General features: G+C 45.6%; 1 protein-coding gene and 1 long non-coding RNA gene across 6 annotated transcripts in view; one reads left to right on the forward strand and one right to left on the reverse strand.

The window, feature by feature from the left end:
- The window catches only part of cpeb2 (cytoplasmic polyadenylation element binding protein 2), a 30,358-nt gene extending 21,131 nt beyond the window's left edge, over positions 1 to 9,227 (reverse strand). For 4 of the 5 annotated variants that reach the window (XM_023823789.2, XM_023823788.2, XM_023823787.2 and 1 more), the window contains exon 1: positions 7,571 to 9,191. In XM_023823789.2, coding sequence (XP_023679557.1) covers positions 7,571 to 8,875 — 1,305 coding nt within the window. In that variant the 5' untranslated portion in view covers positions 8,876 to 9,191. Of the gene's footprint in view, positions 1 to 7,570 lie in introns of all 5 variants that reach the window. The other variant, XM_023823790.2, reaches the window with a different exon arrangement.
- A 2-nt stretch (positions 9,228 to 9,229) lies between these two features.
- Positions 9,230 to 10,357, forward strand: LOC111850173 (uncharacterized). The gene is made up of 2 exons (XR_002839726.2): positions 9,230 to 9,618; positions 9,923 to 10,357. It is a non-coding gene; the product is annotated as an uncharacterized lncRNA (long non-coding RNA).
- The last annotated feature ends 4,370 nt before the right edge of the window (positions 10,358 to 14,727 follow it).

Below are 14,727 nucleotides of genomic sequence, written 5' to 3' on the forward strand. Positions count from 1 at the left end.
CCTGCAACTGTTTCCAGTGACATGAAACCCACGACGACAGAAACAAGCCAGGAAACGGGGAACACAGTGGCCAGTGACAGTCTCACACATGGGGGCCCCAGAGCCACAGCGGTGCCAAAGCCCCATACCCCCTTTCTGCCCCATTGAACCAGCGCAGTTCAGATTCAGACATCTCAGGAAAAAAAAAAAGCCTGAATCAATAAGGACTCCTCAAGGAGGGGCCAAAGCTCACTGGTTCATTGGGCTGACAGCAAAAATGCAACCAGACTTCTGACGAAGGGTTTTCAAGGCGAATTACCCAAGTAAAACCTGCAATTGCACAAACAGGCTAGTGTTGCTATGTTAAAACTCCTGTAGGGAATCCAATCCATGCCATATTTACATCACTTCTGTAAGACTTGAGGCAATTACACATAATTCCCCCTACCAGACAGAGCTTAGAATAACCCCAATAATACACAGCCAGCAGCATCTTTGGGTAATCCCAAGGTTTGCAATACAGTGAAGCTGGTCAGATGATTATGATCAGCAAGTTGGATGAAGGTGAAAGACAATGAACACAGGAGCTGCATGTACAATAATGATCATCCTCAGATCTGGAATTGTGACAGTGGGTGTCACTCGCTGGCCACACGGACATCCCGAGAACTGTAACCGAGAGAACCAGGCTTTAAGAACCACCAAGTTGCTCTGAGAACCATAACAATAATGCCAGCACTTCCTTCTTGAGAACTTAAAACTAGTTCAAGTGAAGCAGTGCTTCATTGCAGGTTAGCTTAGCTATGAGCTGCTAGGCTTCAGAAAAAGCACCGTTTGAGGAAACAGAACAGAATGAAACAAGAAAATAAATAACACAATGCCTAGCTCCCAGCACCATGGAAAAAAAACCCAGATGGAACACTCAAAAACCAGTCTCTGGTCCCACTGCTCCCAGTCACAACAAAAAAACCCGATACCCGAGTCTAATTGGGTCTTGCATACCAGGACGTATGGTTGGTGATCCTGGATAAAGGCGTCAGCCAGTCGAACGGATGACAAAGGAGGCGTTGTGCTGTGTGGCTGCTGAGACCTCAGCCAACTCGCTTTGAGCCACGGATGGGCACAAGAGGCTTTAAGAATTTGCTGTTGGTTCACATCTCATGCATTTCGTGTTTAGGAAAAGCAGGATCTGAGGTGGGGGCAGCCAGTGACATTTTACTCATCGGTATTTAGCATGCAACATAATTTTACCTGCTGGGTGGTTTATTGAAAGTATTCCGCTTAAGAACTCTGATATTCAGGGTCCAGAGTGTAACCAAACATTGACGTCATTGGAAAGACAACTCATTTTGTCGTAAAACGCCGTTCATATAGCCGTGAGAGCACCTGCCCCATGCATTTGCGCTAATTTAAACAGAAGGCGGGAGTCTGCAATAACTTCACTAGTCAAGAAAAGACTAGTGATCTCAAGGTTGTGTCTGGCCATTAGAGTGAAACTGCTGAAAATCCCCTCATTAAGAAGTGCTGGCTAAGGCACCCAACCAATAACAAAAATATAAATGAATTACGGGTGACACTAATGAAAAACACTTAAAAAATTATAAGTACAGTAGTACATCACAAAAATAAGTAAAATATCAGCATTGTATTACTACAGCAATTTAAATGCAGCTGGTCACATCTAGTCGCTTTTTCCTCTAACTCTACCCAGAATGCACTGCAACATCAGCTGAATACAGAAGTCACTATTGCAGTCCAAGATTAAAGCGAGGAATGGAGCTGTTATGTCCTTTAGGGCAGAGCCTGGGTCCATCCCTGGCTGTCTCTTCTTTTGTACACTCCTGTCTGCCTTGTTACATTAAAACATAAACATTGTGTGCCCACACAGAAAATGAAAATAGAACATGATTTTGCAAAGTCATTTATTATGTCAACTATCAAATCTGTGCTGCAAAAACTATAAGAAAGGAACAAAAGTCTGTCAGTTAATTTGTAGACAGGCAGAGTCAGTTGGATATGTCTGTTGGTCAAGATGGAGCTTAAACCTGTAACCTATTACGGCCCAGTTCATTGCTGGACACTTTCGGCTAGATGGTGCTGAGAGAGGATGGGGGCATAGGGGATGGGGGCATAGGGGGGGGTCGGTGGAGAGCACAATAAAAACAGCAGACGCTTTTATCCACACTGATGTACAACTGACAAAGCACAGTCATACAGTTTAGGGAGCAATCTAGGGAGCTTCAGAAAAACAATGCCTTCCATACTCACGCACGGCGCCCTAACCCAGAGCCACACAGTGCCATAGAAAAGCCTTCTGCTATATTATATGGATAAAAGTATTGGAACACCTACCCATTATACCTACAGGAACTTGACACCCCATTCTACATGGAGTTGGATCCTCCTTTTGCAGCTATTACCGCTGCCACTCTTCTGGGAAGGCTTTCCACAAGATTTCGGAGTGTGTCTGTGGGAATTTTTACCCATTCAACCAGAAGAGCATTTGTTGGGTCAGGCACGGATGATGGACGTGAAGGTCTTGGTTCACAATCTCCGTTCTAATTCATCCTAAAGATGTCTGATGGGGTTGATGTCAGGGCTCTTGTGCAGGCCAGTCAAGTTCTTCCACACCAAACTCCCCCAACTATGACTTTATGGACCTTTGTGCACTGGGGCACAGTCATTTGAAACAGAAAATGACCTTCCCCAACTGTTCCTACAAAGCTGGAAGCATAGGTTTATCCAAAAGGTTGGATAGCTGAAGGATTAGGAATTACCACCATTAGAACTAAGGGGCCTAGCCCAAACTTTAGAAAACCTTCATCCCTCCTCCTCCAAACTTTACACTTGCCACAATGCAGTCAGGCAGGTAAAGTTCTCCTGGCATCCGCCAAACCCAGACTTGTCCATCAGACTGCCAGACAGAGAAGCGTGATTCGTCACTCCGCAGAACGCGTTTCCACTGCTTTACACCACTCCAGCTGATGCTTGGCATCGCACTTGATGTGAGGCTTGCATGCAGCTGCTTGGCCATGGAAGCCCATTCAATGAAGCTCCTGGTGCAGTTTTTGTGCTGCAGTTAATGCCAGAGGAAGTTTGGAATTCTGCAGTTACTGAGTCAGCAGAGTGTTAGGAACTTTTACGCACTATGTGCCTCAGCACTCAGCGACCCTGCTCTGTTACTTTATGTGGAATTTCTGTTGATCCTAAATGCTTCCACAGTGCAGTAATACCACTTACAGTTGACCATGGAATATCTAGCAGGGAAGAAATTTCACAAACTGACTTACTGCAAAGATGGCACATTATGGTAGTATCATGCTTCAATTCACTGAGCTCTTCAGAATTACCTGTTCTTTCACAAATGTTTGTAAACCTGACTGTATGGATAGGTGCTTGATTTTACATAGCTGTGGCAATGAGTCTGAATAGAACACCTGAATTCAATGATTAAGAGGTGTGTTCCGATACTTTTATCCGTATTACGTATTATGCTATGCCATTTACAAGTTAATGGGAGGCACACACAAATAATAGGCTCATGCTTTTATTTATTATTATTAATTATTATTATAGTAAAATCCCATTATAGTGGACTCGCTCATAACGGAATATCGTCTATAACGGACGAGGTCCGCTGGTCCTGGTCGTGCGCCTTAGAACCTGCAGAAAAAGCATCGGATATAGCGGACTCACATATAACAGAATTTCACTGACAACGGACAAACAATCTGGTCCCCAGGGCCGCTTTTAGCTGTAGTTTTGTTCGGCTATAACGGACATGCAGCTCGCCTACAAGGTGCCTGGCGTGCCGGAGATATCCAGTGCAGATACGTAGTCGGGATTATTAATAGTCACGCATCTGATCAGGTAAAGTTGGATTACTACATGTATAATATAATAATCTATACAAGTGTGTCTGCTGGGGTGTGGCATGAGTAAATGGTGTCCTGTAGTTGTATTCTGGGCATACAGCAACTCTGGATATAACGGACTGTTTTGCCAGGTCCCTTGAAGTCCGTTATAACTGGATTTTACTGTATTATTAGTGCCAAGCATTAATTTCAATGCTTCGGCAACGCTGCTTAAATGTATGCCACATTTATGAAGCAGATTTTATTGAACAGAGAGAGATGGGGGACAGGGGTTCAGCTGGAAATAAAGAAAAAAGGGGGAGTGAAAGGCAGAGGCAGAGAAACCAAGGGTTAAATGAAGGAGAGAGCCTGCTTACTGACAGCCCCTCGTATAGAGAGGCATGCTATCACTATCCCGCATCTCTGCAGGCTGCCTGGGACCACGGCCGGGAGACAGACCTCCTGTAGTTACCCAGCATCAGCAGCCAGCAGGCCCTCCAGCTTAGGGGACAGCAGGGGGTGTCGCTCACGCCAACTTTGTTCTAAGGGGTTATCGTTGGGGGTTTCCTGTCAGTAAGCTCATCGCTGGAAAGGGATACCAGGCTAATCTGTGCTCTGCTTTACAGGCTCCGCTCTCTTCGCCTTGGGGCCCATGTGCCTTCTGAAGAGCAGAGAGGAAGCAGTAAAACTCCATGAAAAGATGAAAACAAAAGCCTGATAGTCGGGCCACTTGGCTTGCTTCGAAGTCAAAGGTCAAACACGGGGTCGGGGCTGCCGAGGTTAACACAGCCCAGTGCACTGCTGCGCAAACTGCGAAACTTCAATAAGCTCCAAAGGTAAAAGCAAACAAAAGAAACAGATTTCTCAGCATGAAAGTCTTTGCCAAAATGAGCTCAGCTGTCCAATGGCCTCCTCTGACCTGAACAGCTAGTTCTGTAATGCCCCCCCCCCCCCAAAAGGAACAACTTCCTCTTCATCTACAGGCCTGTTTCCATAAAACAGCAACATTATTCCCTCCCTTCCTGCATATTCAACTCTTTGCTTTTCGTTCTTTCTTTATTGAAATTGATTTCCTTAGCAGGGACTTCAAAGCAATAATTTATAGATATTTTATTTATTCAGCAGAAGCTTTAATCCAAGCTTTAAAAGAAATCAAAGTCAGACAGCCCCTGGAGTAACTGGGGTCAAGGGCTTTGCTTAGAGACTCGGATAGATAGCACTAAGGCCCCTCTAAAACATACCTTTTTCAGTTTTGAGGTGAACTGCCCCTTTAACATCTCCGTCCCATACTGTAAAGAATCTCCATGCAACACACGTTACCCGTAAGTGTTTTACCTCACCCATCATGCAACATCAGTGGGGGGACGGAAGGTGAGGAGTGGGGGACATAAGCAACACAGTAAATGGTACACAACTTGGTTGGCTCACGAAATTGGCCATTTTTAGGTGCCAATTAGGGCAAAAAAATCAGCTATTTCTGGTCTTGTGCCGATTGATTGGTGCATATTTTGTTGTGCATTTCACACAAGTGAAAATAAAGGACTTATATTGATTAAATGTACTTTGCTGAAATTATTAATTTAGACATGCTAGAATAATGGTAATGAATTTCACCATGTCAGGGGACTGTCAGTTGCAAAGCCCCATGGAGTTTTTTTTTCTCTAGGGCCCCAGAATCAGCTCCTGCCAATGACATTAACCACAGGGAGGTGACATGGGCAGAGAGCCATCTGAGTCAAGGACAGTACAGAAAGACAAGGAACTAAAGTCCAGCCGATGACCCTCAGCCTTCATTTTGACATCTTGCTCATTTAGCAAGCGCTGTCATCCAAAGCAATGTAAAGGGACTAACAGCCTTGCTCAAGGGCCCACTGGTGAGATCACTGTATTTGAACCACCAGACGTCCCATCACAGGCACAGCATCCTAACCTGCTGAGCTGCACGGCTTCATGCTCCCTGGCCTCCTCTGACCCTACAGCCACCCCTGGCATGGCTCGCCCCGACCGCACTCTCTGCCTGCAGCAGCACTGCTGGCATGTTTGAGAAGAGTGAGGTCTGGTGGGCAGTTAACTGCAAGGCACTGACGACAATGTGACTTACAGCCTGATGAGGAATCAGAAAACTGGACATCTGGCTGAAGCAGAGCCCAGGAACCTTGAGATCAGTAGAGATTAAAAAAAAAAAGAAAAACCAAACAAGATCACACCCACATCCAATTTGTAATAGGTACGCTGATCATAGGTTCCACCCCCTGTTACGTCAGGTGCTGCAGGACCAGTCCTCCACCAATCAGAATGGCAACCCAACCGCTGCACCAATCAGAACGCAAGTCTGGCAATACAGCCAACTGCTGCGGCACCAGCACTGCCTGCCGTCCGTACCCAGCATGCACTGCTGTGACCTCCAAAGCGCTACTTGCGCCATGGGGTGGCTCACGGCGACCCAAGAGGGGTTAGCGGGTTAGCGTGGCATAGTGAGGACACCCAAGACCGCGGGGTGTGGAATGTTGCGCACTCGCAACCTCTCTTTGTACATCGTACTGCCATCCATCGAGTCACACGGTCAATGTTTAATGGCTATGAAGAAAAGCACCTTAACCAATAAGGCTACAGACTCATTGGTTATAAAAAATTACAGAAAAACACATAATATTAGAACATTATTTGTTATATTATCACGCTGATTACCATTATTGATAAAACTGTTGCTGCTAATGTTATATTACACACTGCAATTGTTATTTCTGTAATTACTGCTTCACAATGGAACAATAAGACAAAACTATTACAAAGCATGGATCAATGGATGAATTATTGCTCCCATATATCATATGCCCATTTTCACGGTACCTGTTACCATAGCTGTCCATTTGGCAATTTTAACCACTAAAGAGCCAAATTCCCTTAAAAAGTGCTGTCTCAGAAGCACTTGGTCACTAGCCTTATAATTACCACGTCAGTGGGAGTGCATCTGCTCTCGGAAAGAGAACGGAGACTCTAATTGCAATATGTCAGTCAGTAAATTTGCATGCTCAAGAGGCCCTGCCTTGTCAAGTGTATTCCTGACGTCTTCCTTCCATTTTAAAACGCATCGCCGCGGTGCTATTTTTAGCTTTCCCCGACCAGATTTGCTGAGTCCTGGGGGGTGGGGTAGGCTGGGTGCGAGGAGGGGGGTGTTGGCATATTATTTCAGGAACATCACGTGAGAAGCTTTTTAACGCCACCGACAGCTGATACTGATACCGTCTTTGCCCGGACGGGAAGGAGGGGTGGGTGACGAGAAAGCGTAGGAGATGGAGCTATAGCCCTAGAAATTGTGCTGCATCCAGGCCAGATCATACAGGCACAATAGGCGAATGAATAAAACGCGACCCCTCCCCGTATGTGAACCGCACGCATCTCCAGCGGAACCTGTGTCCCCCTTCACACAGGCCGCCTCATTGGTATTCCTCGGCGAGCTCCGGGTTTACAATGGGCCGATTTGTGTGCGGGGTTAAGCGCTGAATTGTGTAGTTGAGTGTCGTCGTGGCCTTGGTCTCATAAACAGTCTATCCTGCTTACCACCTCCTCCCTATTTGCAGTAAATCCAATATAAATATATATTTATGGGTCTGGTCGAATTTTCCACAGCTTTCACACAACGAACCGGGATTTTAAGTGTTTCTGCAATCGCAGTTAATTATGGGTTATATCCGCGTTTATCCCCACGGTCCGGTAAACCTGAAAGCGTCGCTCACCTGGTGCTGGTTATAGTTGTTCCTATGCTGGAGATAGGCGCCCTGGTGTTGCTGGTGCATCTGCGGACTGACCGGGGACCGCCGGCTCTGCTGCGGCTGCGGGACGTTGATCTGGGGCGAGAAAGGGCTGCCGAAGCCCGGCACGTTAATCCCCGCACAGGGATTAGGCGAAACTGGCGAGAAACTCTGGAAGAACGCCGGGTTGATGGAGGAAGGGAGCCCGGGGTAGAAACTGTTGTCGGGTTCGGTGCCGGAGACCTGGTTCATAGCGTTTGCGTGATTCGGGTTGGTGGAGCTAGTGACAGGCGGCGGCGGGGAGCTGGTCTGGACCGACCACGGGGTTCCGAATCCGGGTAAGGTCGGGGATGTGGAGCCGCCCGCATTCTGGTGCGGACTCTGCATTTCTGCGTTCGGGAGGCTGGGGAAGCCGGCTCCGAGACCGCCGGCCAGCATGCTAGCGGCGCCGTTTCCATTGCCGTTGTTAATGAGGTGGGCGGTGGGGGAGTCCATTTGGATCTTGACCTTGTTCGGATTCGCGGAAGAGGGCGACGGTGACGCAGCGGTCAACACATTGGCGTCGACGTCCTCGGCTGATAAGGGGGCGACCCGACCGGGGCTCCCGTTCGAGCTGTGTTCCGACTCGGGAGACGCTCGGTGGTGCTGGGTTATAGCGGGATAATGCTGCTTCTGTCCGGGGACACTGACCTCTCCCTGGGGTGGGGGCGGCTGCACGGTGCCGAACTCCGTCTCCTGCTGCGGCTGCTGTCCAATGATTTGCTGATGCTTCTTGCGCTGCTGATGAAGGTCACAAATCTGCTGCGTCTGGCCGAATTTCTCTGGATTCACGCTCTTAAAATCGGGCAACTGTTGCTGGTTCTGGTTGAGCCGGTCGTAGTCCGTCCGCGTCCGCTGACCCAGCTGATTGCCGTAATCGGGATTGTTGTTAACACCGCTGCCGTGGCCGGATCGCTGCGCCCCGGTGTGACGGGTCGTGCCGTCGCTGCTGCTGTCGTCGTCGTCGGTGGACGGAGAGTGCCGCTGCTGCTGCCGCTGCGTGATCGTCACACCAAAGAGCAGCTCATCCTGCATGTTTCGCTGTTGCGCAGCAGCGAACGGAAACGGCGAGGACGCGGCGAAGGCGCAGCTGCTGCCGGAGACCGTGAAGCCGCTGGGAGAAACGGGGGAGACTCGGGCACTCGAAGCAAGGGAGGGAGACGCGTAGGACCTGAAGGCTCCTCCGCCAAAGACCGTAGAGCTGCTGTCAATGTTGGCTGTCTGTAACAAACCGAACCCGTAATCACCCATTTATTTGTGTGAAAATAGAGGTTGGAAACGTAAGGTAGCAAATGCAGTTTTTTTTTTTCTTTTTCTTTCAAATTTTCTTTATGGACAGTAAACAATGCGAAAAGAGTAGGCTACAATAAAAATGTTACACAACTTATAGTGCTAAGAGAGGGAGGGGTCAAATGAATCTCTAGAAATTTTAACTTCCTGTTTATTTAAATACCTCTGCTTGTAGATTTTTCCAATAATTATTTTCTAAATTCTGGCTTAATTTGGCCGTGCTGGTAACGTGCTCGCTCCGAATGCCCGAGTACGTCCCCTCCTCTCGCTGCCGGGTTGTCTGCTGCAGCAGACGATAAAAAGCTCTCCAATGTACGTCACGGCCGCATCATGATTTATGCCCGACTCCGCCTTCCGTTTATGAATGCAGGACGCCGCCGCAACCAGGACCGCAAAACTCCGCATTGCACACGTCATTGGATTCATTATTCAGGAGGTGCAGTGTCGCGTCATGCTCTCCTGAATATTAAGCAGGTGTATCGTCTTTTCGTTCTGCCTGTTTGTAAGTAAACCGCAGCGGTTTTGGGGTTCCTGCTACGGTAGGCGAAGGTGAAGCTGGAGGGTGGTATCCTGCCACGGCTGAGGGTTCCCCCCTTCTCAATTATCATAATTGCCCCCCAACCCAACTCTAATAAATATACTAATGTGGCTACGTACGTGGACAAAAAGCATTTTAGCGTCTCGGGGATAAGCAAATAAAACCGGTAAGTAATCGATTCATCACCGGTCAAATCCATAAATTGGTCGCTTAAAGAGACGGGGCAGAATGCCTATTGTACCAGTTCGAATTTTATAAACACATTATCACGCTATAATTATATGTGATAAAATCTGGAAACCCCAATTATTACTGCGCCCTCCATAGATTACGATAAAACACCTTGGTGTTTTTCTACATTAAATATATCACAGACAGCTGTGCCAGTGCGCTCGGTGGCACAGATTGCCGGGGGGCAAGGCAATTGCTACGCGCATTGAAGGCCTCTTGTCCTTTCCTCTGCGTCCCAGGTATGCACGCGAATCCTGTCCATCTGGCGACATCGCGTGCACCGAAAGCGACTGGCTCGTGACGCCTGGGTACGCGCCTGCGGTGATGCTGCCTTATAACAAAGCTAAATGACGCCCGATGCTAAATTTAGCCCTGCAAACGCGTTCACCCACGTCAAAGTGGAATTGTAGTAGAATGTGACATCTTCCGTTTTCTTGATGCAATTATTTTATCTTTCTGTGTAATGGTTTCCTGAATTGCACAAAACTGCTTTCATGTATAACTTTTTACCTTCAATTTTTGTGATTCGGTAAGGCCGCTTCAGTACTTACATCTGTATTTAGAATAGCGTGTAAGGTAGATGCATTACTGTAATTTGTCAAACACTGTTACTGTGTATCAAAAAGTGAACGTGTTTTCCTGTGGAGAGCAAAATAAAAGATATTAGAAGCGATGATGACGGTACAGTCCCCGGCTTTGAAAGGGAGGTGAGCTGGACACAGGATACAAGCAGGTGTTATCGTAATTTTGAATGGAACAGCCCTGTTTGTGCTGTGGGAAGCCCCTAGGCTGGTTCCCCACCCTGCCCCCTACACCCTGCCTGCTCTTACAACTATGCTTGTCCCCCCCCCAAACACAGACATACACTCACTGTACCCTCCCCCACTTTTGAGAATCCGCTGTCTTTAAACCACGCCCCTCCCCCACAGCACATACACCACTCCCCTGACGTTTTGTGCCCCCCATCCTGAAGACAACACCCCCTGAACCCCTCCCACAGTGTCCCCCTCTTTGTCAGTGTCTCGGATACATTAGGGCAGCAGGTTGCATGGTAGTTAATGACAGTCACCTAACCTGATCCAAGTTCCTGGCGGACCCCATCCAGACCGCGGCACTGATACTTAGCAGCATCATTATGTAGTAAAAGGGTTTGCACTTGGCTGCAAAACATCCAGGTAAACGCAGTAATAGTGTAATAAATAATAATTACAACATTTCAGGCTTCCCCACCTGCCTCACGTTGCTCCACCGTAACCGTGACATATCCTTCCATTTCCCATCCCCCACTGGAATTGTCCCTGGTTCTATTGGAGAGAATGGGAATTAGATGGGGCAGGATGGACCGGCAGTAATCCTCAGAAACACAAAGATGCCCCATGTGCACAGTGGGCTTCAGGGCAAAGGCTTATGGGTATTCATTCACAAAGCAGCACTGGGGCGGTTGTACTGTGGGACAGATTTTGTATTTTACTCTCATTTGAAATATTTAAAGCTTTTTAATGTTATGATTAATTACAGTCATTAGGGTAGGGCACATTACTCCTGCCTACACTGTGGTTTTATAGCAATGAATTGAACATGCAGCCTTAATATATTCATATGGCACAGTCTAAACATAATTATAGGCATATGTCCAATGGACCCAGTTGCCCATGTGTCATATGATTCTTCTGAGTGTGTCTATATTGTAGTGACAATTAAAGAACAGTTGGATCAAATATCCTAAACCCCGTTGTGGGCCATCATGTTTACATCTCAAATAATCCTTATTTAGTAACACAACAAGTTTTGTTTCATTCTGTGTCCATATTAATACCCAGTGATTATTATTACCTTTTCTCAGCCTCAAAGATTCATGAGAAACAGGATGATGAGTCAGAGAGGTTTCACTTTTAAGGAAGATTTCATAATACAGTTTAATAATTTAATTCATTAAAATTAATAAAATGAGAAAAAGATTAGATACATGTAACAAACATTGTCATTAAGAACAGAAAATGCTGATAATTAACTTAATCCATGTTTTATAATCCATACACAATTATAAAACAGACAGTAATTGTCTCTCTGTAACATCACTCATGTTTTTTCCCTTAGTAAGGACCAGTCCTGTGTTTACCCTGTTCCCAAACTAAGTAGGATAAAAGAAAATCATCAATTTATGTTTTTGTTCAGTGTATCACTTTATCCAGTTGGAAACTGAAGATGCTTGGGATTTTAGTAAAGTAACTCACGACTCAAGGGTACAACAGAAAACTCAGATCTGAAAAAAATCTTCAGTTATCGTCTCTGGAGATAACAGCTCAACACAAACCATGAAACGGTCTGTGTTGAATGGAGTGCTTTCAGAAAACACTATGGTTGTCTTTTTCTGATCATACTGGGAGTTTTTACTATGGAGATACATTTTAATAAAACGATGATTGGTCATTTTGTTTTTCCTTTTTCATAACATTCGGAATTTTTACTATGGTGATAAATTTTAATAATATAATTATTGGTTATTCTGTTAAAAATAAAATATTTTAACTTGTGCTCAGAATACTATGATACCGAAGAACATTAAAAGGTAGGAGTGGACATTTTTTCAGTACATTATGGGTGTAAAGTAGTATCCAGCCATTAAGCAAGTGACACAGGAATAATACCCAGTGCATTATGGGTAAGAGACACGAGCCCACAGATACCAAGGGTACAGAATTATCTGCATGTCTTCTTGAACTGGTAGCTATGTGCTAACTTTAGAATATAGAATATAATTCTCCAAAGGAAAAATAAATAAGTAAACACATGAATCTCTATCCTTGGGTAACCTTGCCATACCATTAATTGAAGGGTTTACTTAAAAATGATATTTTAAACTTTGGAAAAGCTAATTATTACATATTCAATTAGCTTCCTTGGGTTTAGTATGTTCAGCTTCGCTACCGATTTTCTCTGTGAAGGTGCTTTAATCTTTTACTTGTGCCTGTGGCTTCAGACTCTTGCGGGTGTGACTCCAGTCTTCCACAAGTGTCATGTACTTATGAATAGAATGTAGCTATGGAAATGTGTCAGGTTTTTCCTAGAATTCTTAGCAGCTGCTGTTGACCCGGTCACCCAAATTATCCTCATGCTATCAGGAAATGTGCGTATGTGTGTGTGTGTGTGTGTGAGTGTAAATGCAAGCATGAGAATCTGACATAGGACATACTGGGAAACATTATTAAATTGATTTCAATAAATTCAGCTTGCAGAATTTCTCTATGTTGTCCAAGATTTGCTCATAATTCTCATATCTTCTTAAATACATATACAGAAATTGCCAGTGCTCCACAAACGTTAAAAAAAAAAAAAAAAGTGAACTAAGCAAACAAACACTGGGGAGAATTCTTGTCGTCATGTTGCAACATGACATGGGAGAGGTGTGTGGCTCAGGGGGTTAATATGCCAATGCCTGTGAAAGGACAATCACTGATTCAAGTCCCATGCTCAGCAGAGTGATGTCACTGTTGGGCCCTTAACCTACAATTGCTCCAGGGTCTGTGTGACCCTGCTTTCTCAAAAAGAAAAAAGAAATGTATATTCCTTTGGATGAAGGAGTCTACCTCATGATAGCTCCAGCCTGCTTCTTCCTGTGTCATTTCTAGTTTATGGTCCCTGCATATCTCGGATAGCTGGTTTTACACTCAGTTGCCTGTTTTTTCCAACTACAGCAGAAGGATCCAGTTCACCCCCACATGAGACCCCCCCCCCCATGTCCCTCCCAGACCACCTGCTCATGATCCCCTCCCCATTGACCTGACCATGCTTCTCCAATGAGATTGCTTAGCCGTGGTCTCTTGAGGGCCCATTCCAAACACATTTGGTCCCCACAATGTTATGTATACCTGGACCACACACACACACACACACACACACAACCAGCAGCAGCACAATCGGCAGTATGTGTTGCCGATTGAACAACCTCCACTATATCCCAGATACAAGAGGTACAGTCCATCTACCCATGTAGCCCAGCTGGGATAGTCCCAGTGCAGAAGACCGGGCAGGTGTGGTGGGTCTGCCTGGTGCTGAGCAGTCATTGGCTGTAATTAACCAGGCTGGAGTATCCAGAGCAACCCGGTGGGGTGGGGGAGGTGGGGTGTATAATGGGGTAGGCTGCCAGCTGCCAGTCACTGCGCACTGTTCAAACAGGGGGCTGGGAGGGTCTCTTCCTCTTCTCAGGCCTCACAGCTGCCGGACAGGAAGAGGCCTTGAAGTGCTAACAAGCTAATTTTAGCACTAATGCATGCAACCCGCCATGTTCCCTTTTTTGGACGTGCCATCATCTCCGCTGATGGGGGGGGGGGGGGGGGGGGATGGTGCCCATCATGGGATCCTGGAGATTCGTCCTGTAATATAGGACGAAATTTAACCCCATTGAACATAAACACAACCCTTATTTTGTAGTGTTTTCCAAACAAAATGAGCCAGACAAAGTTTTCGATGGTTCCTTTCCAATACACTGTGTACATGAATATATGATGTTTAAAATATAACAATCATGATGTAATAACAGTGAAAACATACATTTACATTTTGTTTGGTTATTTATAAAATACTACTATAATTATTGATTCTCAGGTCAGCCAAGTACAATCAATAAATAAGTGCATATAACAATAAGTAATAACCAGCATTATCAGCATAACGATACATATCTGCCATTCCTGAAATCAAACATATACTGTATATCAAGACCGAAATCATTCTCGGTGCCCACGTTCACCTGCATTTTGATCATGGTATGCCACAGTGATAGGGTTGCAGGACTCATTCATGTTAACTGGGGGACTTCATTATACATCATCTATTTTTTAGTGTATCTAAAGCATGTAAAATATTTAGTGTGGTCAGCTGAAGTATATTGAAAGTATAAGATTTCAGCGCACTGTTTATTAATAAATGTATTCTAAGTCATGCTTTGTCTTCAATTGCTCCATATCTGTCCAATTACTATATACTCATATGCGCTGCTCTTATATAAGAGGTGGATGCTGTTGCTATGCATTAACAACAGTGA

The sequence above is a fragment of the Paramormyrops kingsleyae genome, chromosome 1, assembly GCF_048594095.1.
Source record: "Paramormyrops kingsleyae isolate MSU_618 chromosome 1, PKINGS_0.4, whole genome shotgun sequence".
In the NCBI taxonomy this organism is placed as follows: Eukaryota; Metazoa; Chordata; class Actinopteri; order Osteoglossiformes; family Mormyridae; genus Paramormyrops; species Paramormyrops kingsleyae.